The 27,282-nt window shown below is 41.9% G+C and overlaps 1 protein-coding gene across 2 annotated transcripts in view; it reads right to left on the minus strand.

Moving 5' to 3' along the window:
- USP46 (ubiquitin specific peptidase 46) overlaps nt 1-27,282 on the minus strand; it is a 74,573-nt gene that overhangs the window by 25,356 nt on the left and 21,935 nt on the right. For both annotated transcript variants that reach the window (XM_018049455.1, XM_018049454.1), the window contains exons 2-5: nt 21,541-21,621; nt 18,897-19,110; nt 17,149-17,378; nt 2,007-2,083 (exon numbers count right to left, since the gene is read on the minus strand). In XM_018049455.1, the coding sequence (XP_017904944.1) occupies nt 2,007-2,083; nt 17,149-17,378; nt 18,897-19,110; nt 21,541-21,621 (602 nt within the window). The remainder of the gene's footprint in view (nt 1-2,006; nt 2,084-17,148; nt 17,379-18,896; nt 19,111-21,540; nt 21,622-27,282) is intronic.

Below are 27,282 nucleotides of genomic sequence, written 5' to 3' on the forward strand. Positions count from 1 at the left end.
GAGGTGCTGAGGTAACTTGGTGGGGACAGGGGAAGGCTCAGCCTCCTGGGAATTAGAGAGCAACCAGCCCCCAGCTCACACAATACATGATACCCAGACGAACTGGGACGTTCTGCCAGGTTGGAGCTGCTGCCTCTACCATGAAAAATGACTTTCTAACAGTCGACGGCCACAGCAAGTCCCTTTAATCTAAAGAGTTCTGAGTAACCTGAACTCCTGATAGAACAATTCTGTCACACAATGCCCACTGATAAAGATCAACAGGGCTTGAAAGAGAAAGACAAATACCATATGGTATCACTTATGTGTGGAATCTAAAATGTGACAGAAATGAGCTCATCTATGAAACAGACTCACAGACACAGAGAATAACAGACTTGCGGTCACTGGGGGGTGTGGGCAGGGGGTGGAGGATTAGGAGTTTGGGGTTAGCAGATGCAAACCATTAAATACAGAATGGATGAACAAGTTCCTACTATACAGCACAGGGAACTATATTCAATATCCTGTGACAAACCGAAAAAGAATGCACATATAACTGAATTACCCTGAGGGACAGCAGAGATTAACACCACACTGTAAATCAACTATCCTTAAATAGAATAAACTTTTTTAAAATAAATGAATAAAAACCAACAATGCCCTGAGCTGATGAGGCATTCTAAGCAATGGGAAGGGCCACCAGCTCCAACCCTGGCCTGCACCCCCACTACCAGCCACTCTCTAGACGTGTTTAATGTCCTGCAAAGCACCAATTCCTGTCTGTGGATTCCCACTAGACTGTAAGCGCCACGAGATACACACCTGACGCTAGCTAGCCCTTGACCTCCGGTGTACAGAAGAGTGGGGCTAATTGTGAATTCAAAGGAGGAGAAAGCAGTGAGGACAGGACAGTGAATTGTGTCTCCACAGAGTATTAAAAAGCAGAGACATCACTTTGTCAACAAAGGTCCATATAGTCAAAGCTATGGTTTTTCCAGCAGCCATATACAATAAGAGTTGGACCATAAAGAAGGCTGACTGGCGAAGAATTTATGCTTTCGGCATCAATTGTGGTGTTGGGAAGATGCTTGAGAGTCCTTTGGACTGCAAGGAGATCAAACCAGTCAATCCTAAAGGAAATCAACCATGGATATTCATTGGAAGGACTGATGCTGAAGCTCTAATACTCTGGCCACCCGATGCAAACAGTTGACTCATTGGAAAAGACCCTGACGCTGGCAAAGAGTGAAGGCAGGAGAAGGGGGCAACAGAGGATGAGATGATTATACAGCATCACTGACTCAAGGACATAATTTGAACAAATTATGAGAGATAGCTGAAGGACAGGGAAGCGAGGTGAGCTGCAGCCTATGGGGTCACAAAGAATCAGATACAATTTAGCAACTGAACAACAACAAATCAACTCTGAGCACATTTTCAACCACAAGTCAAAACACAATATCTGCAGGAACTCTGGGCCTGTGTTACTCTTACATTCAGGGAACCTTACCTCCCCTCAACCCTAATTAGGAGAAAGCCTTCTTCCATGAATGAGCTCTACACAATGCTGCGAGATAGAGGAAAAGGTAATGCCCTCATTGGTTCTCAGTTCAAAAGTACGTAATTTTTAAAATTAAAGACTAGATTAGCTTAGAAAAAGAAAGGAATGGTAGGCATCAGTAGCATTTTTCAGCTTAATTGTGTGACTGTGATTGGCTGTGTCTGTGTGTGTGGAGAGGCAGATGACGGCCCAAAGCACACATCTGTATTAAAGATTAAAACCTTATTTTTAAAGTTAATGACTAATGACTTCCACTTGATCCCCTCACTCCTCAGCAGGACTCTTCTCTAGACAACATATACTTATTTCTAATCTCTCTTGGGAAAGAAGAAATAGAAAATAATAGGATTACACTGGTTTAACAGAAAGGAAGATTATCTTCTGAAGAAATACAGGAAATTTTCCCCCATGACTTATTAGCCTCATCAAAAACTCAGACCACAGTCAGAATTCATGAGGTTACCTTAGACAGTGGGTAATAGATGTATTCTGCTCCACATCAACAGAAAGGTCAAGAAAATCTTCATCTTTGCTGCTAACCTGAAGCAAAAAAAGGAAGAAGCATTAGGTATAAAGTACATAATAGACAAGCAGGTATAATTTTGAATACTTACAGAGAACCAAAACCTGTAACTGCAGTTAAAGGCAGGTGTGACTTTGTATATTCACTGGCAACAGGTTAACCTTGAAAACAATCCCAAAGAGAAAACTCGAAATTCTTAGGAAACTCTAAACCTTACCTGTATCCCAGCTTTGACTCAGGCTTTTCACAATTATAACTCAACCAGATTTCTCTTCCTGTCCTTTCACTTCCCCCACTGTTTCAAAGCAAGAAGTATCAGACAGGTATCCTTACAGCTCACCCTGGCAGAATGGTTAACAATGGAAATAGAAAAATGACAAGAGCCTTATAAACCTACTGCTCAGATGACTGCCCTCCATTAAGCTGTCTGCACTTCCTGCCAGTGTCCTGAAATCACTCCCCTCCTCTGGTGCCTCGTCATTCGAACCGTATGTGGGGCTGGGGAGCTGAAAGTGCTACGGGCTGGAGGGCTACCCTGCCTGCACACACAGCTGTCCTCTGGCCCAGCAAGTGCCATCCTGCAGAACGCCCACTGCTGTCTGGGGTACCACCCAGACCTGGACTTGGGGCTTGGGCTGCTTTGCTTGCTAAGTCACTTCACTCATGTCCGACTCTTTGTGATCCCATGGACTATAACCTGCCAGGCTCCTCTGTCCGTGGGATTTTCCAGGCAAGAATACTGGAGTGGGTTACCATGCCTTCCTCCAGAGGATCTTCCCGACCCAGGGACTGAACCCACATCTCTAATTTCTCCTGTGCTGGCTGAGTCGATCATCAGTCCTGACTGTTTCTTAGCCTGCACAGCTAACACCACACCACACCACTTCTGAGTCTGTACTTAATTGCCGGGGTCCAGCCCCGGTGGATCCAGGGAATTCGAAGGGTGGACGGCGTTGGCGTGGAAAGACTTGTTTGTTTATTAATGTAAGATTAGATTAAGAAACTATAGTGTAGTAAGAAGATTAATTGGAGGAAGAGGGCTGAATAGCTTGGTTTACGCGGAAGGCCAATAAAATTCCAGACCATCTACATTTGCACCATCTACATTGGGCCACCGGCGCCCGCTTGAATATCTAAGGGTGCCTCGCCTTAAGCTCCCTTTCGTTCGGGTCTTAACAGCCAGGGCAAGTAAGTAGACCTGGTGAGCCTCCGCGCCCCAGGTGGAGATTCAGCCTGAAGTTAAAGTAAAGAGCAGAGAGAGGGAAGGGGAGAGAAGAAGAGAGAGAGAGAGACATGGGGGGAGCCAGAGTCCCAAGAAACCAGGCCGAGAGACTAGTTCGAGAAACTGGTCCGAGAAACTGGCCCCCGGCCCCTGGCCCCTGGCCCCCATCCTTTATTGTTCAGAAGGCCTTTTATACTTTTGATAAAACACGGAGATCAATGGGTAACACAAAATTATGTAGCGTTCGCAGCCCAGATTCTTTCCGTATATCATTTTGTATACAAAAGGTCTCAGGTGATTTACATTATCTTCTGGCCAAGAGGCTTGTTAACACTTTTTGGCTCTCTTCCTTAATGAATGTTAATTTTGTTTCCCCGAAGTGTTTTTTTTTAATCTGCATCTCCTTAAAGCATTAAAGTTACATCTCTATAGAACAAAGGTGCAGTGGGATATAACAAAGAAGGTACTTAACTCAAAGATCTAATGTTGCTAATACCAGGTCTACTACTTGTTTTTCTATATACCAATAAAGGATATGAAAATTTGGCAGCAAGCATTGACCCAAAAAATGAAACTTTTAATCAGTCCTATTCTAAAGATTTTGACTCCTCGGAAGCTCCTACATTCCTAGGATGTTTTAAGCTTCCTGTGCCTCCTACGGTCAGGAGGCCTCAAACAATCACAAGCGCAGCTGTACGAGTCCTGCAGGCAGGCTAGAAAGCCATCAGAGGGTTTTCTGGATTGAAACACTCTTTCAAATGCAGAAGACTAAAGCCCTGAATTGACTTTTTCCAGAAAATGTCAGAAGAGTGGAAAAGCAGAGCACAAAAGCCGGCAGATTTTTGTTGGGGTACATGCTTAGGAATTTCCAGAGGGGTCCCTGAAGTCTGAGCACGCCTTGGGTATGTCAGCTTCCTTCCTCATGACCTTGTCACGGGCGGGATTCCTCACACTGGCTCCCGGCACTTAATGAAGCTCACCAGCTAGCCTAGCATTTCACCATCTTGGAGTAGGAGGGACAAACTAGCCCAGCAGCAACTTTAAGATGCCCAGTCACCTGGCAGCAAACAAAAATACACCTATAAATGTGACAACTATCCTAGGAGCCAGTACTCCAACATTCAGAGACGTGGACACAATCCTTCATGCCTTTATTACCACACCAAAGAATGGGTACTGGCAGTTGCCCAGTTCCATATCCTGTCTCTGCTACTTACAGTGGACGACTTTAGCTACTCTGTACCTCAGTTTCCTCATCTGTGAAGTGGGAGCAGTAAGAGTAGCTATTTCATAAGGTTGTTATGAGACTGAAATAAACTAATACCTGTAAAGTGCTTTAAGAAGTCAGTACTCAACAAATCCAGGAGGGGCAAAATATTTTAAATGGCCTAAAATGGTCAAATAGTTGGGAACAGGTTACTATGTTGTGGGCATAATATTACATGAAATACGAGACTCCTCTCCTGCACTTCTGCCACCACCATGAGCAAGGTAACCCAGGCTGGCCCAGTGACTGCTCCCCTGAAGGAGATGAGAGCCCACAGAGGAGAGTGGTTCTCACTAAGGTGTCCTGGTCAAGCCCAGACTAGAGCTCAACCCCCACCAGCCCGTGGATACATGTGTGAGACAGCTGAGATGCAGACCAACAGGTTTGGGCAAGGCCAACTGGATCAGGCAACTCCCCACCAACCCAAGGCTGCAGAATTATAGTGGAAAAAAACCCAGAGCTGATTTAAGCCTCAGAGTTTTGGGGAAGTCTAACAAAGCAACAAATAACCAACAGAACTACTTAACATGACAGGCATTCGTCCTTTCATTGCACCTGGCAGATAGTGTGTTTTTCATAATTTGAAGATTTGTGGCAACTGTGTGTCAGGCAAGTTTATCGGTAACAGCATTTGCTCACTTCACGTCTCTGTGTCACATTTTGGTAATTTTTGCAACATTGAAAATTTTTAAATTATTATTATGTCTTATGGTGATCTATAATCAGTGATCTTTGATGTTACTACTATGGCTTACTGAAGGTTCAAATGATGATTATCATTTTTTAGATTTAAGTATTTTTTAATTAAGGTATATAGTGAAGTGAAGTGAAGTCGCTCAATTGTGTCCGACTCTTTGCGACCCGATAGACTGTAGTCTACCAGGCTCCTCTATCCATGGGATTTTCCAGGCAATAGTACTGGAGTGGGTTGCCATTTCCTTCTCCAAGGGATCTTCCCAACCCAGGGCTCAAACCCAGGTCTCCTGCATTGTAGACAGACGCTTTACCATCTGAGCCACCAGGGAAGTCCAATTAAGGTATATACATTTTTTAAGTGCAATGCTATTGTACACTTGAAAGACTACAATATAGTGTAAAAATAACTTTCACATGCACTGGGAAACCAAAAAATTTGTGTGACTTGCCTCTTTGTAATACTCACTTTACTGCAGTGATAGGAAACCAAACTCACAATACCTCCAAGGTATGTCTGTATATACTTTTTATTTTTATTCATTTATTGTCAGTTTCCCCCTTACTAAAATGAAAGTTTGAAAGACTGGCTTCAGTAATGACTAAGATCCTGTCTTCCGGCACTCCTCCAGAAACTATAAACTCACATAAAGCAACAGAGAAGAAACAAAGACAGACAGATGGGTGGTCCACATTTGGGAGGAAGAAGAGTTGCAAAGGATGAATTCATAGTTTCACAGCCTTTAGCTGGGGATTCATGGGGCGAAAATGCAATCTTTCTGGTTTAGGAGTCAGAAAAACCAACCTGGGAAACCATGTCCACTAAGAAGGGAAAAAATCTGAGAAGGTATTCCCAACTCTGTCTGCCCACATCTCTGGCTGACCCCTGAGCCATGCTCACACAGAGTACAGTCACAGCAACATGGCTGGAGACCAGAGGGCTGACCCAAGAGCCAAACTGCTGCCTAAGAAACAGAGTCTGCGGTTTGAGTCCAAGCAATACAACAACCTGCTAAAACTAAAGAAACTCATTGAAGAAAAATAGCAGAACCCAGAGACTCTCAAACTTAACATTCTCAGTGTCCTAGATATGATCCAAACTTACAATATGTGAAGAATCAGGAAAATGGAAGATATTCTTAAATAAAAGGAAATAACTGAGACCAATCCTGGGATGCCCCAGATGTTGGAAGTAACAAACAATGATTCTAAAGAAGCTATTGTAATTATCTTCAATAAAGTGAAATATAATAATATTCACAGTGAACCAAAACATAAGACAGCAGAGAAATAGAAACAAAAAAAGAATCAAATGGAAATTCCAGAACTAAAAAATTAATACGCTGTTGGACTAATCAGAGATCTGGAGAGAGATCAGTGGATCTGAAGACAGAACAATAGAAATTATCCAATGAGAATAAAGGAAGAAAAAAGACTGAAATAAAAATTCATAGATACTCAATAAACCTGTTAGAAAATATCATAAACTAACAGGAGTCCCAGAAGGGGAGGAGAGAGAATAGGGCAGAAAAACTATTTGAAAAATAATGGCTGAATATTCCCTAAATTCAGTGAAAGATATAGATTGAAGATACTCAACAAGAATCAAGCAGAATAAATACAAAGAAGGCCAGCCAAGGTCAAACTGTTAAAAGCCAAAGGTGAAAAAGCACATCTTAAAAACATGTAGAGAGAAATGACACATTACAGGGAGTTCCCTGGTGATCTAATGATTGGAATTCTGGGCTTTTGTGACTGTGGCCCGGGTTCAAATCCTGGTTGGGGAACGGAGATCCCACAATAAATTTTTTTTTTTTTTCCAAAAAATGACACATTACCAGAGAATGATTTCACTGGACGCTGGTCTCTCATCAAAAACTCAAGGGCCGGAAGACACTGAATTTCTTTAGTGTGCTAAAGGAAAAACTATCAGAACAGAATTCCGGTATCTGATAAATATATCCTTCAAGAATGAAGACCAAAAAATGAACAGAATTCATTATTAACAGAACTGCACCACAAGAAAGGTTAAAGAAAATTCTTTAAACCAAAAGGAAAAGTTACCAGATGGGAATCCAGATCCTCAAGAAGAAATGAAAAGCATCGAAAATGGGAACTGTGATTTTGTCTTGTGGGGGTTATAATATGTGTAAATGTAATACATATAATTACAGCACAAAAGACAAGGAAGGTTGGGGTGGAAGGAATAGGCACCTACACAGTTATGAGTTAACTATGTTTTATGCGAAACGTAACATTAGTATTAGGTTGGTGCAAAACTAATTGTGGTTTTGCAACATTGAAATTTGCCATCTGATATTAGAATATGTTTTAAATAAAAGTGGTTATGTTATACATCGTTTTAAAACACATTTCTCACTTTGTTTTTTGCTAATGATTTATTACTTGCTGTTCACTTTATATTTATTTTAGACTATGGAAATGACGTTAGACAAAAAGCAAATTCAAGCGATTTTCTTCTTTGAGATCAAAATGGGTCATAAAGCAGCAGAGATTAACTTCCAACATCAACATGTTTGGTCCAGGAACAGCTAACGGACGTACAGTGCAGTGGCGGTTCAAGAATTTTTGCAAAGGAGACGAGAGCCTTGAAGATAAGCAGTGCAGTGACCAGGCACTGGAAGCTGATAATGACAAACTGAGAGATATCATCGAAGCTGATCCTCTTATAATTACAGAAGTTGCCAAAGAACTCAACGTTGATCAATTCTATGGTTGTTCGGCATTTGAAGCAAATTGGAAAGGTGAATAAGCTTGATTAAGTGAATGTTTCATGTGTTAGTCACTCAGTCATACCTGACTCTTTGCGACCCTATGGACTGTAGCCCACCAGGCTCCTCTGTCCATGGGATTCTCCAGGCAAGAATAGTGGAGTGGGTTGCCATTCCCTCCTCCAGGGGATCTTCCTGACCCACGAATTGAACCTGGGTCTCCTGCACTGCAGCTGATTCTTTACCATCTCAGCCACCAGGGAAGCCCTGAATGCCTCATAAGATGACTGCAAATCAAAAAAAATTGTCGTTTTCATGTGTCATCTTTTCTTATTCTATGCAACTACAACGAACCATTTCTTGATTGGATTGTGGCACTGGATGAATAGTGGATTTTATACAATAACTGGCGATGGCCAGCTCAGAGGCTGGACTGAGAAGCAGCTCCAAAGCACACTTCCCAAAGCCAAACTTGCACCAAAAAAAGGTCATGGTCACTGGTAGTCGGCTGACTGTTGGATCCACTACAGCTTTCTGAATCCCAGTGAAACCATTATATCTGAGAAGCGTGCTCAGCAAATTGATGAGATGCACTGACACCTGCAGCACCTTGCACCCAGCAGTGGTCAACAGGAAGGGCCCAGTTCTTCTCCACGACAACGCGTGACTGCACATCGCACAACCAACACGCCAAAAGTTGAACGGACTGGGCCACAAAGGTTTGCCCCACCCGCCACATTCACCTGACTTCTTGCCAATCAACTACCACTTCTTCAAGCATCTCCACAACATTTGCAGGGAAAACACTTCCACAACCAGCAGGAGGCAGAAAATGTTTCCAAGAGTTCATCAAATCCCAAAGCAGGGATTTTTATACTAAAGGAATAAACAAACTTATTTCTCATTGGCAAAAATGTGTTGATTGTAATGGCTCCTATTTTGATTAATAAAGATATGTTTGAGCCTAGTTATAATGATTTAAAATTCACGGTCCAAAACTACAATTACATTTGTACCAACCTAATAACTTTAAGTGGACTGTGAAAAGTATACTATACTCTCCAAAGACACACTAAGAGAAAAATTAAAATGGAATTATCAAATATAATACATACATATACATGCACAAATAATCCAAAAAGAGGAAAGAAAAAAAATCAGAGAAAGAGGAATAGAACTCAGAAGGAAAAATAGAAAATACTAAAATGGAGCATCAAACCCAACCATGTTAATAATTAAACACTTTTTTCAAGTAAAAGTTTTAAGTGGGACTTTTTTATTAAAGCAAGACCAGTTATATACTGTCCACAAGTATACTTTAAATATAAAGAAATAGATAAGCTAAAAATAAATGGGTGGAAAAGATATACTATGTAAAGAGTTTACATGCACATATAGTGGGCTATTTAATATAAGAAAACAAATTTTAGAAAAAATTATAAGTAAAAAAGCTATTTCCTAATAATTGGGTCAATTTACTAGAAAAACATAATAAAAAATATAGAAGTCCTTCGTAGAAGTGTGAAAGTGAAAGTCACTCAGTCGTGTCCGAGTCTTTGCAACCCCAAGAACTATATACACTTCTTGGAATTCTCCAGGCCAGAATACTGGAGTGGGTAGCCGTTCCCTTCTCCAGGGAATCTCCCCAACTCAGGGATCGAACCCAGGTCTCCCACATTGCAGATTCTTTACCAGCTGAGCCACCAGGGAAGCCTAAGAATACTGGAGTGAGTAGCTTATCCCTTCTCCAGGGGATCTTCCTGACCCAGGAGTCAAACCGGAGTCTCCTGCATTGCAGGTGGGTTTTTTACCAGCTGAGCTACTAGGGAAGCCCTAATTACTTGTAGCAAAGTCTCAAAAATACATGAAGTTGGAACACTTCACCAAGAAAAAAAAAGAATGAACCACATACTATAACACAGATACAAAAGAAATCAGATACAAAAGACATTTGTATGATTCTAATTATATGAAATGTTCAAAAAAGGTAAATATCTAAAGACAGAAGTTGATATAATCCCACAAGATGGTATCACATTCCCATTCTTGATGCTGCTCAATACAAAGGATCTTATTGGTGTGGTGGAAATGTTTTAAAACTGGATTATGGTTATAGTTGCATAATCCAGCAAATCACCAAAATATATATATATATATATATATTTTGCACTGAATGGATAAATTTTATGGTACATAAACTGCACCTCAACAAAGTTGTTTTTAAAAAGTAAAAAAAATTCATGAAGCAAAAACTGACAGGATTAGAGGGAGAAATAAGACAATCCCACATTATGGTTAGATATTTTAAGATTTCTTTCTCAACAAATGACATAAAACCCGGGGGCGGGGGGCAGGCAGAGGAGTTAAGAAAAACACAGACAATCTGAATAACTCTACCAATCATCATGGCCTACTGATAATTATAGAATACTATACCCAACCATTGCAAAATACAAATCGTGTTTGACTCAACGGTTCTTAATAAGGGAAACTTTGCCTTTCGGGGGATATTTGGCCGTGTCTACAGACATCTTTGTTGCGACATCTTTGGGGATGCTACTGGCATCCAGTGGGTAAGCCAGGGATGCAGCTAACCATGCTCAGAGCAGCACCCCACAACAAAGAAACATCGGATCCGAATGGTTAATAGTTCTAAGGTTGAGACACCCTGTTTTCAAGTACATTTAACAAGACAGACACTGTGTTAGGATCCAAAACATGTTACAATAAATTTTAAAAGACTGAAATCATACAGAGTATATTCCTTAACCAAAACAGAATGAAATTGGAAAACATTAAGAAACCTGGGAAAACACCAGGCATTTGAAAATTAAACAACATACTTCTAAGCAATACATGAGTAAAAGGAAAAAAAGACACAAGAGAAATTAGAAAATATTTTGAGCTAGTGACGAAGAAAACATATCAGGATTTGAGAGACGCAACCAGCATTGGTTGCATGCTAAAAGGAAAAAGTATAGCTTTAAACGTGTACGTTAGTAAATAAAAAAGCAGGGACTGTCTTTTCTGTTTGCTTTAACTGCTATATCTCTGGTACATAAAACAATTTCCATTATTTACTAGATTAATATTAATATTCACTAAATAAATGAAAACAAAACTGAACAAAAGACTGAACAAATGAAAAGATATCTAAATGCCAACAGTGGCATCTGGGTGGCAGAATTACGGATGATTTACTGTTTATAAATGCTTGTTCCTGATTTTTAAAAACATAATTCATGGGTATTATATTTTTTTAATCAGCAAAACTTTTTAAAAACTCAAATGGCTCTTCTTTGAGAGATAATAAAAGGATTCTAGCCAACTGAAATTCACACATAATTTAGATAGTTCTACTAAAGTTCTCCGTACTTAAAGGGGGATAAAAACAAAGAAACACTGTCTCCCTTTAGATGCAAATCCTTTCCTTTACTTAATTATTCTAGGGAGAGGGAAGAAAGGTACGCATCTAATTAAAGGACTGGAGAAAGTTATTGTAACTTTCTCAATTCCCAGCGCAAACTGCTTCCAGAATTAAGAGTGAGCAAGCGCTGCTCAGGTGGGTCAGCCACGCCAGGGACATCAAAACATGGCACTAACTCTTCCATGGGGATTCTTCTCTCTCCCTCTCCGTCTCAGACTGACATAGTCAAAAGCAGTGAGTGATCAAGCAATTCCCCCCCCCCCCCCTTTTCTCTCTTCCCAGGAAACTGCCAGAAAATAAAACCATTTTCTTCCCACACAGAAGAATCTCATTCTGGTCTAAGTGAAAACACAGCTTGTCTCCAAGGAAACATATATATCGCTAAGACTCCAACACTCTCAGCAGGTACAGGCTACATCTTATTCTCCTTTCTTCCCTCCTGATTCTGGGCATGGACTTCCTCAGAAACTAATTTTAAAAGAGTGAAAGAGATCCTACTTGCTCTTCTTTTTAATTACAAATTAATAGAACAAATTAATATACAGGGCATACATAAAAAATCAGGAGCTTTGCTAAGTTCCTGAGTAATTAAAATCCTATTCAAATGTGCTTCTAAATTCCCAGCAGCCTTTGCTAGGCTTAGCAGTAAAGGTGACCAGGTGGCAGCTCCATGCTGTTCAGCCAGGAACTGAAAACTGGCTTAGGGGCAATGCCAAGAAGGTGGGCTCAGGCAAAGTGGCAATGACAGCCCACCTGAATCCCAGGAACTCAGCACCATTACTCATCATGCTGAGTGCCCATCCCCCACTGCTCCTCTGTACAGGGCTCAGAAGCTCTGCTGAATCAACTTTAACCTTGGCAAACAGAGCAAGAAGGAGCCTACAACTGGTACTTAATAAAGCAGCTCTTCAGACAAACTTTTGGCTCTAGCAACAGATATAAATGTGTTAAAGCCACTGAGAAGCTATGAAAACCACAAATTTGCAAAGCAAAAACTCAGATTAAACAGAAAGGGGGGAAAATTAACAACAACAAAATTAAGCTCCAATTGGTGCAGCAAATCTTGTGATCCAAGCAGAGGACAACCAAGGGAGCGCTGAGGCTAGACTAGAAAATCCCATGCCTCAATTCTAAAGTAGCTTGCTCAAGCTCATCTGGAAAATTCCGCACAGGATGAGCCCCTTAAAATTGTCTCCCCAATTCTACTGCAGAATGAAAAGCGGCTGTTCTCCATAAACCTTTCCCTTGACATTTGCACTGCAATCCCAGGCAACATTTACAAAGGGTGAGACCCAGAAAAAGACAAAAAACATTGTTGTCTGAAAGCATGAAGACTGGCACAAAAGGTTTTAGCACAATTGGAGGAACTACCAGCTGAGGCTGCCCAAACAGCGAGGCTCCCCCAGGGGTCAATTTGCTGCTCCAGATCCAGTGTAGTTTAATCCCACTGTGAGCACTCACTAATGGCCTTGGCAATTCTGCCGGAAGCACTCTGAAAAGGCTGCTTGCCCGGGGCAGAGGACAGCACTCAAATGGGGCCCTGTATTTCTCATCCTGTGAAGGAAAACTTTAACTTAAGGTCTTCTTTTACACTAAATTCTCAACATTCTACAATAACAACAATGAAAAAGCCTGCAGACTATGTATTTTCTTAGAAAGTATACGGCTTTCTAACAATCAGAGCTTTCTAAAAATGGAAGGCGTCGCCTGGGGAGATTGGGTTCCCTATCACTGGACAGAATCCAGCGGATGCTGGTGACCAACTGGCTAGGACGTCACTGGAGGGACTTGGGCACAGGGAGAGAAAGGATTAGGTGACTCCTAGGATCCCAACCAGTTAAAATCTCTAAGAAAATGGAGGTGATTATCCAAGTAACTCCATAGGGGATAAAAAAAAAAAAAAACACAACTCTTGCCACAAATCTAATCATTGCTATATAACACAGGAAGCCCAGTCTCTCCCTCTATGATGTAGAGGGGTGGGATGGGAGAGGGAAGGGAGGCTCAAGAAGGAGGGGAGATATATATAATTACGACTGATTCACAATGTTGTAGGGCAAAAACCAACACTGTAAAGCAATTATCCTCCATTTAAAAAATAAATTAAAAAAATAAAATTGTGGTGGGGGAAAAAGATCCAGGTTTTTCAAAGTGCACCATCCTCCACAAAGACAGTCTCATTGTTTTCTGCAAATGAAGTATAAATGGTTGGAATGGTTGGAATCCCACTGAAACAAACACTATGGTATGCTCCAAAAGTTTTGGAGGAATCTTTGGGCACAGGCTTCTGATCCACAGTGAGTGAAAGGTAAAGTAAGCGAAGTTGCTCAATCGTGTCCGACTCATTGCGACCCCGTGGACTGTAGCCTACCAGGCTCCTTCCTCCATGGGATTCTCCAGGCAAGAATACTGGAGTGGGTTGCCATTTCCTTCTCCAGGGGATCTTCCCAACCCAGGGATCGAACCGGGGTCTCCCGCATTGCGGGCAGACGCTTTAACCTCTGAGCCCCTCCACAAACTAACAGGCTCAGTAACAGCTTCTGCAATACAGCTGTCTGGGGGTGCAACCTTTGTATTTGTTAGGATCAACTGACCTGTTCTTAGACAAAAAAAAAAGGAAATTACAAATGTGACTGAGTCTATCTGAAAATCCATGCAGAGAATCACAAAATAGATTCAGTAACTGTGTTCATTTCAAAGAACCAAAAGGATTAGACAATCTGGGGAGGGTTACCTGGCTAAATGGAGAGATGTGATGACCCACTGTTCTGGTTCTTGTATCATAAGCTCACAGAATACTCTGTCCTCCTTCATAGAATTTTGCAATCATAATTACAAAACTCATTATTTGTTTTGTCATGTCTATCATTCATGCTTAAACTTCCAGAAAGGCAAAGGTCTCACTGCATCCTCAGTGTCTCTATCTTTACTTAGTACACGTGAAAAAGAAAAACAGGTGTTTATTGAATAAAAGAATACTTGTCTATACAGCCACTATATTACCAAAGTGAAGATATCTGAGAATAGTGGGTATAGACAAGAAGGTAGAGAAATGAGAATACTTATACACCAGGTGGGAATTTGATATTTTCAAATGAGTTTAATGAGAAGCACACCTAATGACCTAACAAATTTACTTCTGTGCATATATCCTAAAGAAACTAAATTTATGTATACTAGATTATATGTTAGAATGTTCATTGTTCATAGTTGCCCCAAATTGAAAACAACTAAATATCCATCAGCAATAAAATGGATTTATGAATTGTGATATTTTCAGGCAATAATTAATTTAATAGAGAGCAAATGTTAAGAAGTAATCTCAAATAAATAGCTTGTATCATAAAAATAATAGAGTTGTATAAATACTGACAGGACACTGAGAATGAATGAACTAAAGCATCATGTAACAACACAAATAAATCTCACAAGGGTTAGTGAGGAAAAAAAAACCAGGATGCAAAAGAACACATATGATTTCATTCATATAGAGATCAAAAACAAGGCAAACTGAACCATATGTTTTAAGGAGGCAAAGATAAGTTCTGAGTTCTACCAAACATTCAAAATGTATACAAACTCTCCCAATGAAAATGGACTATGTATGGATCATGTTTGGATCCTGATTTGAATTAACTAGCTGTTTAAAAAAAAACCAGACATACTCAGAGAAACTTGAACGCTGAGTGAATAATAATCTAAAGAATCATTTTTAGGTGTGATAATGGTATTGTACTAGTGTTTTAAAAAAAATTTTTTTTTCTTACCTTTTATTATCTTTCAGAGATTTATAACAAAGTAATGAAGAAATGGTGGCTCAGACGGTAAAGCGTCTGTCTACAATGCAATAGACCTGGGTTCGATCCCTGGGTTGGGAAGATCCCCTGGAGAAGGAAATGGCAATCCACTCCAGGACTACTGCCTGGAAAATCCCATGGACAGAGGAGCCTGGTGGGCTACAGCCCACGTGGTCGCAAAGAGTCGGACACGACTGAGCGACTTCAAGTCACTTCACTTCAATGAAGAAACGAGAAATGATGTTACCTGGGACTTCCTTAAAAACAGACCGGTTCAGTGAAGAGAGATATGACAGGAAAGATGATCAAGATGCGTCAGTGTGCTAACAATCATTGACCCCAAGTAATAGACATATGGATTTATTACACATTCTACTTCTATATTCCATTGAATTTTAATGGAATATAAAATATAAAGCAACAGAAGGAGAAAGGGAGGGAGGAGAAATCTCTAGATAGATAAATATGTGTAGAAAATGTTTTGGCAGGATATATTTCAAAATGTTAAAATGTTTAAGTGGTTATCTCTGGGCTAACATGATCACAATTTTTAGAAAATGTTACACATTTATCATCTCTAGTGGAGACTACTGGTAACTTTTAGTCTCTTTTTGCTTAGCTATGTTTTCTAATTATTTCTAAAATGAACGTATCAGAATGCTTCAAAACTTGTTTAAAAGGATAGAAGACTGCCAAAAAACAAAAAGCCTCCCACTTAAGTTCACATTTCTTAACCATTTCTGGGTCCTAGTTCCCTTGCAGAATCTGATGAAAATCATTCTCTCCCCTAGAAATGCCAATCCTTCAGAATTTTTCAGAATGTGAAACTTTGAGACCCCAAATGAGCCCATACTCTCCATATTGTTAGTAGTTATAATAATAAATAATAAAAGCTGACTTTACTGCATACTTGGTACGTGCCAAGCATGGTTTTTAAGTGCTTTCCAAGAGTTAACTCATTTAATCCTCCCAGCAGCCCTGGGGCTTCCCTGGTAGTTCAGCTGGTAAACAATCTGCCTGCAGTACAGGAGACCCAGGTTTGGTTCCAGGGTTGGGACGATCCCCTGGAAAAGGAAATGGCAGCCTACTCTAGTATTCTTACCTGGAAAATCTTATGGACAGAGGAGCCTGGTGGGCTACAGTTCATCGGGTCACAAGAGTTGGACATGACTTAGTGACTAAACTAACAACCAGCGATCCTAGGAGATAAGCACTCTCATCACCTCCACTTTACAGACGAGGAGAGTGAGGTCAGACAGGCTGGATAATTTGCATAAGGTCCAAACTTGGCAGCCTACATACAAACTTGGCAGCCTGGCGCTAGAGTTGGGCTTTTATATACCACATCATGAGGCCACTCACAGAGTTAAATCAAATATACGAAGCCAACGTGACCTCCTGAATCACCCTTTGGAAAACGTCTTCAAATTCAACACTAAGTGCCTACTACGTGCCAGACTCACCCAGGCCCTGCAACAGCGCTGTCAGAGATTCATCCCAGACACCCAGCTAACTGCTGGAGAATCAGAAGTTAGGTCTGTCTTCTGAGTTCAAGTTCACCATAGCACAGCTGATTCCCTTTATGCCAGGGAAATGGTCTGTTCTAAGTCACACATGACTTCCTTGTGGCCCAAACCTTTTCAAGATAACTGGCAGAGGTCCAATTCAATAGTTCAATCTTTAGACCCTCAAATTACCCCATGCAGCATAGCGATCTAAGTTTTTGAAATTTTTCCCTCATCACTCTACTTCCACCGGCTGAGGCATCTTAGATGTAAACAAGCTTCCAAAGTTTGCACCTGAGGCTCATACATATGAACAGAACAGTCTGTATACAAGGAAGACAACTGCTAGGTGCTACGATGCCACGCCGCACTCACGCACAGCATAGCTCATGCACAAATATGCACAAGCAAGTTACATGAAAGCCCTCGTGATGCTTACAGTTTCACAGTTCAAGCATCGCGTTTCATTGGTGAGCGTTCCCTGAAAAATCTCATGGACCCAGGTGAGTTCTGGTTTATTATTCTCCGCAGGTTCATTCATGTTGCCATTTTTTAATTTTCCATTTTGTTTCTCCTGTTTCTTCTCTTCCTGCAGGATGTCCGCAATAGTGTTTAGTAAATAATTTAAAAATTCGTGGGCGTCCTGCTGCATGTAGTTATCAAAAAGATCTGGAAAGGAGAGGGTTGTTATTTCAGTCTCTGGCTCTTGAAAAGCAAAAGAAATGCTTAATTTTACAAGTCACGTTTCAATTTTTATATCAAAAGAATGGACATGTATGGGATCAATTCACCTCTATCTTGCAACTTCAATGGATAAGTTTTTTAAAAAACTTTTTGTTCACTTCTACTTTTTAACACCGAGAACTAAATTTTCCCAATCTCCCTCTGTAAAGTCATCATAAATATATAAAGCTACAAACATTTGTATTTGCTCTACAAAAAAAGAAAAAGAACAGGAAATACTTGACAAGCTCCCTGATAAAATATCAATATTTAATATGATATGACCACCAATGATCAATTATTCACTTTGTAATCTATCCAGAATGACAGGGTCTCTTCCCAAAGATCATATTAAACTCTGGACCAGCCCAGAAGCAGCTTAAACGAAACACATAAGGGAGACGAGAGATATATATACAAGAATGTATCTATCTGATAGCATTCTGAAACCAAATACAGAAGATTCCAGCAGCCCGCTGCTGCTCCCTGCCATAAGGACAAACAATCAAGAGATGAATACAGCTGTGAAACTTCATTATTAATCATGTTCACAAGGGAGACTTGGGAGGGTTCTGCTTCCTTCTCAGATTATTTTTTATTCTGCTCTGTATAAACTACAACAACTTCAAAAGACAGCAATCAAATTGAATGAGACTTTAAAAAACAAACATCTGATTATCTGTGCAAGTCTGCTGCAATACGGCTGAAATCTAGGCTAAACACAAGTTGCCATATCAAATATTTCTATAGTCATAAAATTTACCCATGCACCATGTCTCCCCAAAAAAACCAGATAGAGGGGGAAAAAAAGGAAGAAAATCAAGTGACAGCAGGACATTTTTATTATAGAAAAACATCAATTTGCTATCCTTCAACTCTTTTAGACATATAAAAACCAGAGGTATTATTTTTAAAATAGCAGAGGCTCTAATTAGATAATGTGCATTTAGTTTAATCTCTTATGACAAGTTTATAAGACAGTACTATTTTATTCAATTACTACATCAACCTATTTATTCCAGTCATTGTCCTGCCTTGGGCAATTTTTCCTCTTATAATGATCCTACCCAGAAAAAAGTCCTCTGAATGTGGAGCAAATAAAAAGATCATTCCATTTTGGAAGGATAAATTACTTTTATTTTTTTGGCCATGTGGCATGTGGGATCTTAATTCCCTGACCAGAGATGGAACCCACAGCCCCTGCACTGCAAGTGTGGAGTCTTAACCACTGAACCACTAGGGAAGTTCCAATCAGAATTTTTAAGTATATTTTTTAACCCAATTTTGCTTTATATACTGGGTGGAAAAGAAGAACTATCTTGTATTTAAAAACTGATATTTGAGTAGTTGGCCATATTATTTTCCCATTTAAAAAAAGGGGGGGGGGATTCATTTTGAGGTTACACAGACCTGTTGATTCTCCTTATCTCAGATCTGAAACACATTCGTCTCCATGTTACTCACCATTTTCTTTTCTCAGCCTCGAAATGAACTTCTTTGGTGGGATCACGCCGACCTTCTTCTTCTGCGTGGCGATGCTGTGGAAAAGGTCTGCCAGGCATGTCAACAAGTTCTCTTTCTTTTTTTGCTGGGCCTTGTATGCCAGCACATTCTCCCGGAATGGCCGGCAGAAGTACAGGGCTTGAAGAACGGAGTTACAGTAGCATGTGTTTCCGAACTGCCAAAGGACAAGAGGGCCGATTTAAATCAGGGTTCTCTGGACCAGCGAGGAGAGGGAGGGGCCGCCCTGGTGTGAACTGGCCCAGATCCCCTGTGTCACGGGCTGCATGCCGTGGTAGACCAGTAAGCCATGCAGAACACCAGTGACTATCTGATCACCAGAGAAATGAATCCTAGTATACACAAGCTGGAGAGCTCGCTAGGCTATAAAAGTCTCTATAAAATGATAAGGAACACTCGGCCTTGGTTTTTAAAAATCTAATGAGACTTTCTGGTGCTCAAAAGAGAGGGTGAAGAAAAAAAAAAATCAACATGATATGGAGACATAGAAAAGCAGCTGGCGACACAAAAGACGTCACACTGCAACACATCAAAACTCCTATGACAGGGACAATAAAAACCCCAATCAGAAAGAAATCCAGCTACTAGGAACCGCTTGCTCAGCTGAAACAGCCTTAACTGAGTGGGGACTTGTTTTAACTTTCTCTCTTTCAAGGGTTTGGCACTCCTGCCACAGGCTTCAGACTACTCGCCTCACTTTCTCCAAAGCAATCTCGTTTCTGCCAAAGTAGCCACTGTCTCAATACAATACCACATAGGTCCTGGTCTCCTGCCACCGTAGCAGGACCCGCAGAGTAACATGTTGCACTTCTCAAAAGCCACGGTTATGATTTAACAAGGCAAAAAGTCATCGTCTCACTGGTTTTCAACTGACTGGACAACCAGTTCTATGGGAGAACACATAGCGGAGACGTTCATTTTAGAGTTGTTCATATGTGCTAAAATAAAGAGGGAAACCATCTAGGACAATTAGAAGATTAATAGCAGATTAGAAAATGCTGTGTAAGATTAAAATGGAACATGAACACCTTCTCAAGCCTGGTTGTTGGCTTGTGTGTCATCTGCCCAAGAGTGAGGCAGATGCACGGCCATCCTTAACGTGACATTTCTTCGTATGCTAAGATAGAACACTTCCTATTTTTATACATTTTAATCTACTTTGACACAATTACGTGATGAGACAAACCCCTTTTTAAAGAGAAGCTGTAACTTTCATGAACTACCATTCGAAGTGAACATGTACAAAACTGTTATTAGGTTTAGATCTCACAATGCTTCCACAGGCTAGGAGATGGCTTTAGTTCTTTATTCCTCCACAGTCTGCATCCATCTTTTCCCTGGCCAAGGCAGAACTCCCTCAACTTAAATAACTATCCTCATAGAGCTTAAGCAAGAGGCCTTTGCACAATGCCTAAAAAGCTGCATTAAAATTATAAGTCAGTACTCCATCAACACAGTGCCCTATATGTCAGTACTTTAGCCTCCTCCTCCCATTCTTTTCTTTACTCAGTACCTCACCTTTAGCCAGACACCCTTTAGTAACACTTGGTCCCTGGACCAGTGAACAACTCCTGGGAAAGAAAAGGAACTAACATTTACCGAGCGTCACTGTGTGCCTCAGCCTCATGTCAGGACCTTCAGTAGGAGCTCTCATGGATCCTTCACTATAAGCCAAGGTGTAGAAACCACTGTGATCCATTTCACAGAAGGGGAAATGGAAGCTCAGAGAGGGCAAGTGACTTGCCCAAGATCACACAGCTAGGGAGCAGCACAGGCAGACTCTGGATTAGGTCTGTACTACTTCAGAGACAATGTCCACTCCATTAGTCCCCAGCGGCATTCACTCAGAACACTCAGTAGAGACTATGACCTATGACACCTGAGTTCTGGCAGACCATGCTCAGAGCAGTTATTCCAAAAAACCTGGTGCTAGTGAGGTAGCAGCTGATGTTATTTAAATCCTCCACCCCAGAGAGAAAGGATCAGCTGGAGAAGAAAGCTCATGAGGGTGGTGGGTAATATTGCCTTACTACCCAGCTATCATGAACTTATCCAGGACACAGTGCCGAACAAGTCTGGCTATATACAAGGGGACCATTGCTGAGCACAAGTGAAATGAGGCCAAGGGATTTAGAGATAAACTGGCCCCAGTCTCCCCCCGACTTCCAACCCATGCTTCAGATACCAAATTATGCCACGAAGTAACCACTGGTGATGAGCTCTGGTTGAGCTGATGTATACCATCTGACGAGCCCATTCAGATGGTAAAGGGAGGACACACAAAAGCAGATTTTGCTACAAAGGCTAATAATATTGCTCTGAAAGTTAGTGTGCAAAGGAAATCCTTTAAAGCACAGGGGGGGAAAATGAGAATCTGACCTAATAAAGCACTAATTAAACCTCCTCTTCTGGGGCAACTCATACTTCCAAAAATTGGACTAAATATCCCCTACTCTGGTATTTGCCACCTATGGTAACCAAGGAGTATGAATGATTATTTAAAACTTGGTAATGATGAAAATGGCAGTGACATTGCCTCAAGAATGCTAAAACACCTGATTAAGACAGTACATTTCAAAATACTTACGTTGACCAATCCGAAGTAGTGTTCATTGATTGGAAACTGCTCTGGACCAATGTCTTTTTCCAGAGCAGAGGCATTGGTGCCCTGAAAGAGAAAAACAGCAAAAGTTCTGTTGCGTGTAAAACAGACAAGAAAGCAAAAGGATACTTGAGAGAGCCCGCTATTGAGACCAACATTTCCCCTGGTGGCCACAGAGTCTGGAGATGATCATGCTGAAAACAGGTGTCGGAAGTAAACCGTAGATGAGGTAATGAGGTCAGCCTATTCCTGTCCTCACCCGACTTCATCGTCCCTCAAATCTGTTCTACCCGGCTTCAATGACCTTCCATTAGGAAAGGAGGTTTAGGACAGGTAACGAGCAAACTGCCACTCAGAACTTCCAAATAAAATGTTCTAAGCTCAGATACCTGGAGTAGCTTTTATGCTACTCAGTGGTGTATAGAATCATACCACCAATGTCAAAGTCATGGTGTTTTTCTGATAAAGATTTATCTACTGTGCACCCACCACATGCCAGGCACTGTTCTAGGCTCTGACAACAGAACAGTGGACAAAGGCAGTCTGAAAGAAAAAGCAAGTATGCTGGACAGTACATCAGAATGCAGTAAGTGCAGTGGAGAAAAACAAAGCTGGAAATGAGGGTAGGGACTCCAGGGAGTAGGGGGAGGAGGGAAGGCATGGAGTGAGGAGGTGTGAAGGGTAGATTGTTGCAGCTTTAAATAGGGCGGTCAGGGAAGGCCTTATTGAGAAAGCAAAATGTCCAAGGAAACATTATAAATAATGGAGACACAGATTTAAAACATTTAAAACCTAACTGTTCCCAAGTGTATCAAATCGTAAGCCATGCATACTCAAGTTCAACACTCCAGCGTGAGGATAGTAAGTTACTGGATACTCCCACTGTGTGCCAGGAACTGCACTATTTATTCTCACAACATTCCTAGCAGGTAAATTGTTATTGTTCAGTCGCTCAGTCACGTCCAACTCTTTGCAACCCCATAGACTGTAGCATACAAGTCTCCTTCACTCTCTTCTGCAGTTGGCTCACACTCATGTCCACTGAGTTAGTGATGCTATCCAACCATCTCATCCTCTGCCGCCCCTTCTCCTCCCGCCTTCAGTCTTTCCCAGCATCAGGTCTTCCCAGGATCCAGTGAGTCAGCTCTTCGCATCAGGTGGCCAACGTATTGGAGCTTCAGCATCAGGTAAGTACTTACTATTATAATCCCCATTTAACAGTTAGGAACTTAAGGCTTCGAATGGTTGAGAATCTGTCCAAGAACCACAGTCAATAAGTGGCAGAGCTTAGGCTTGAACCCTGGAGTCAGACTTGGGATTTCACAGCCTTAACCAAATACTATGCAGAGCAATCCTACTGAATAAAACCATTTCCTGAGCCCTGCTAAGGGCCAAGAGGTCACTGGCAATACCTCACTGATGATCATTTTCTCCCGAGGCCTGGATACCAGGATTAAGAAAAGTGACCAAAGTTCAGTCCAACCAGGTGAGTAATCTGGGGGTGGGGAGGACCAGGCCCCACGGTTACCTACAGCTCTACATCATTCTATGCTCCTCAAATCCTCGGGCTATCACAGAAGACCTATAGCTCACAGATTCTCAAAGATCTGGGAGACAGGCATTTTAAAAAGAGACTGTTAGGCTTTATAAAAAATAAATCTGCTGCTGCTACTTATTCTGGATTCGTATAATTAGAATCTCCTATCACAGAAAGAAATGGCCAAAAGGCAGGCTAAGAACCTGTCAAGATGGTCACGTGTCAACAAGCAAACATTAAATGCAGAACAACTCAATTCTGAGCAAACAGAACCTCAGCAGAAATCGTACAATCCATCCCCTTATTTATCCTTTGTTTCCACTTGTCTTCTAGGTCCATTATACTGTTCCGCCAATCTAAAGTCCTTTACCCATCACCGGAGACTTTACATTCAGTGGCCATTTGTGTGCACAACAGTTTCACTATCTTTTAATAGTGGGGTGTCCAGTTGGGGGGTAGGGATTGGTTCGTTGCCTTCACAATGATGTGACTCCATATACAGGCTGAATTCATAAAATAATACTTCATTAAAGCAGGATTTCATGGTATTGAAAAAAATCACGAATATTTTCCAATAAAGCTACATCTCAATCATAAATTGATGTAAATAATGTGTATTAAATATACCCACGGCCATTTCTAAAGCAACGTTAGGAAATATGGCTTAGTGCCCAGGAGGAATGTCAGATATAAAAGTAGAGCACATGGAGACAGATCTCATTAAATCTTTATGAGGCAACCATTTATTCAATCCATGACTTCTGCTATTTGGGAATTCTTGAATGGAGTCTGCTTTTTTCTATCTATCTTAATACTTTCCCACCAAAGAGGGAGCTGGCGGGGGTAGAGGGGGCAGTGCTGGTTGTGACTCAGGCTGACTACAGTGACTGGCAGCAGGGGATGGGGGACGGTGGTGCTTGAGAGGATACCCTGGACAAGAGGCAGCGGGGGAGGAGGCACCACAGCACAGCTCAGGAAGAGGGAAGGGAGCTAACGGGGTCTTCATGAAACCTGAGATCCACACTTCCTGGCCACGCCTCAGGTCAGGCCTGCTCAACCTCTCACAGGAGGTCTGGAAGGCTCAAAAGGGAGGTCTGATACCCTGGGCTGCTTCCAGATCACTGCAGCATCACCCTTTTGTCAGAACAGCTACCCTCAGACTTCCCTGGTGGCCCACTGGTTAAGAATCTGCCTGCCAATAGAGGGGACATGAGTTCAATCTCTGATCCACGAAGATCCCACGTGCCATGGAGCAACTAAGCCTGTGCCTGCAACTGAGTCCGTGCACCCTAGAGCCCACGTGCCACAACTTCTGAGCCCACGTGCTGCAACTGCTGAAGCCCACATGTCCCAGAACCCACGCTCTGCAACAAGAGAAGCCACCGCAATGAGAAGCCCCTGCACCGCAACTCGAGAGTAGCCCCTGCTCACTGCAACGAGAGAAAGCCTGTGGAAATAAATACATAATTTTAAAAAATCTGCCCCCTGCAGCCCATGCCTCCCGGCACTGTACAAACCCCTTCCTTTCTCCTCATCTTGCCTAACTCCCCATCCCTGGAGACCTACCTTGACAACCCGTCTCCTGCAATCATGCTGGGTGGTTTCAGGACCCACATGGCAGCAGCCTCCCACATCTGCTCTCTCAGTGTTGGTGTCCTCTTTTGCAGCTACCTTTTATTCCACTCCACTCCAGCTACCCACTCCCAAAGACACAGCCTGGATCTGGTCACCACCTAAACCCAGGTAGGCTGGGCTCTGCCTGCCGGCTCATCCCATTACAGCCACACAGAGACTGGCTGGAACCCCTCACTCCTCTCCTTTCTCATCCAGCTTAGAGTCCATGGATCACGATTTCAATGGCTCTCATAAACAGGACCCCCCCCCATCCCCCACCACCCTGCCATCCTTTGCTTACACTACTTGGCAAAAAGTCAACCCAGAGGGGACCAAACTATCCACCTTCTCTAAACCCAGACAGATGAGCAACATTAGAGGGGAGAAGTCACACTCCCAAGCTGACTGCACTCGATTGAACTCAACAAATTCAGGCAGCTCTCAACATGCCCACATTCCAACAGCGTTTTTCTAACATGCTCATTCTCCACTCCACAGTGACTATTTCCAGCCTTCTCCAAGTTCCTCAAAACTCTTAAACTCCTTTGCCCTTCTCACTGGCCTCCCACTCAACAGCAAAAATAACAAAATAAAATGAGCAGAGAGGATCTTTAATTACACATTCCCAGAAAAACATCTATTTCTGCCTTATTGACTATGCCAAAGCCTTTGACTGTGTAGATCACAATCAACTGTGGAAAATTCTGAAAGAGAAGGGAATACCAGACCACCTGATCTGCCTCTTGAGAAACCTATATGCAGGTCAGGAAGCAACAGTTAGAACTGGACATGGAACAACAGACTGATTCCAAATAGGAAAAAGAGTACGTCAAGGGTGTATATTGTCACCCTGCTTATTTAACTTATATGCAGAGTACATCATGAGAAACGCTGGGCTAGAAGAAGCACAAGCTGGAATCAAGATTGCTGGGAGAAATATCAATGACCTCCGATATGCAGATGACACCACCCTTATGGCAGAAAGTGAAGAGAGTGAAAAAGTTGGCTTAAGGCTCAACATTTAGAAAATGAAGATCATGGCATCTGGTCCCATCACTTCATGGGAAATAGATGGGGAAACAGTGGAAATAGTGGCTGATTTTATTTTTGGGGGCTCCAAAAATCACTGCAGGTGGCGACTGCAGCCATGAAATTAAAAGACGCTTACTCCTTGGGAGGAAAGTTATGACCAACCTAGATAGCATATTAAAAAGCAGAGACATTACTTTGTCAACAAAGGTCTGTCTAGTCAAGGTTATGGTTTTTCCAGTGGTCATATATGGATGTGAGAGTTGGACTATAAAGAAAGCTCAGTGCCGAAGAATTGATGCTTTTGTGGTGTTGGAGAAGACTCTTGAGAGTCCTTTGGACTGCAAGGAGATCCAATCAGTCCATCCTAAAGGAGATCAGTCCTGGGTGTTCACTGGAAGGACTGATGTTGAAGCTGAAACTCCAATATTTTGGCCACCTGATGTGAAGAGCTGACTCATTTGAAAAGACCCTGATACTGGGAAAGATTGAGGGCAGGAGGAGAAGGGGATGACAGAGGATGAGATGGTTGGATGGCATCACCGACTCAATGGCCATGGGTTTGAGTGAACTCCGAGAGTTGGTGATGGACAGAGAGGCCTGGCATGCTGCAGTTCATGGGGTCACAAAGGGTCGGACACAACTGAGCGACTGGACTGAACTGAACCCTTCAAACCTACATGCCTCCCTGTCAATGACGGAGATCTCGCTCTCGTCCAAGGTCAATCGCTCCTGCACTATTAGATCCTGCCCTGCTGAACTGAACATGCCTACGTGTCTCTCATGTGAAAATATATACACACATCTTCCCACACCTCCCCACTCCCCATCCTTTCTCACCTTCTCTTCACAGCTAAACTACTTTAAACAACTATCTGTTCTGAAACATTTACAAATGAATCAGATGATTTCTAAGAGTTGTTTCAAATAATCCAGTGGGGAGAAGTGGGAGGTGGGGATAAAACTCAGCTGTTGAAGCTGAGCGTGGGTACGTGGGGCTTGTTATACCATCTCGTTTATACTTTTACAGATATTATGGGCAGGGTAATGGTCTCCCAAAGATGCCCATGTCCTCTTGTGATGACATGGGCAAAACTTGTGATGACTCCCAAAACTTGGGATGACATCACCTTACATGGCAGAGGGAAACTTAGATTGCAGAAGAACTGATTTGCTAATCAGTTGACCATAAACAGGGGGATTGTCCTGGACTATCCAGCTGAGCACAATGTAATCACAAGCATCCTTAAAAGGCGGAGACAGAGCAGGACACCCAATGAGAGTGATATGATATGTAAGTCATGCCTTTGCTGACTGTAGGTGGAGGAAGGGGCCAGGAGCCAAAGAACCAAGCAGCCTCTAGAAGCTTAAAAGACAAGGAAGTAGTTTCCACTAGAACTTCCAGGAAGAACACAGCACTGTACTGCCTTCATTTTGGCTCAGGGAAACTCAGCTCAGACTTCTGACCTTGAGGCTATAATAAATTTGTACTGTTTAAGCCACTTAAGGTCATGGTAACTTGTTACAGCAGCAAGAGGAAACAAATA

This window comes from Capra hircus, chromosome 6, assembly GCF_001704415.2.
Source record: "Capra hircus breed San Clemente chromosome 6, ASM170441v1, whole genome shotgun sequence".
In the NCBI taxonomy this organism is placed as follows: Eukaryota; Metazoa; Chordata; class Mammalia; order Artiodactyla; family Bovidae; genus Capra; species Capra hircus.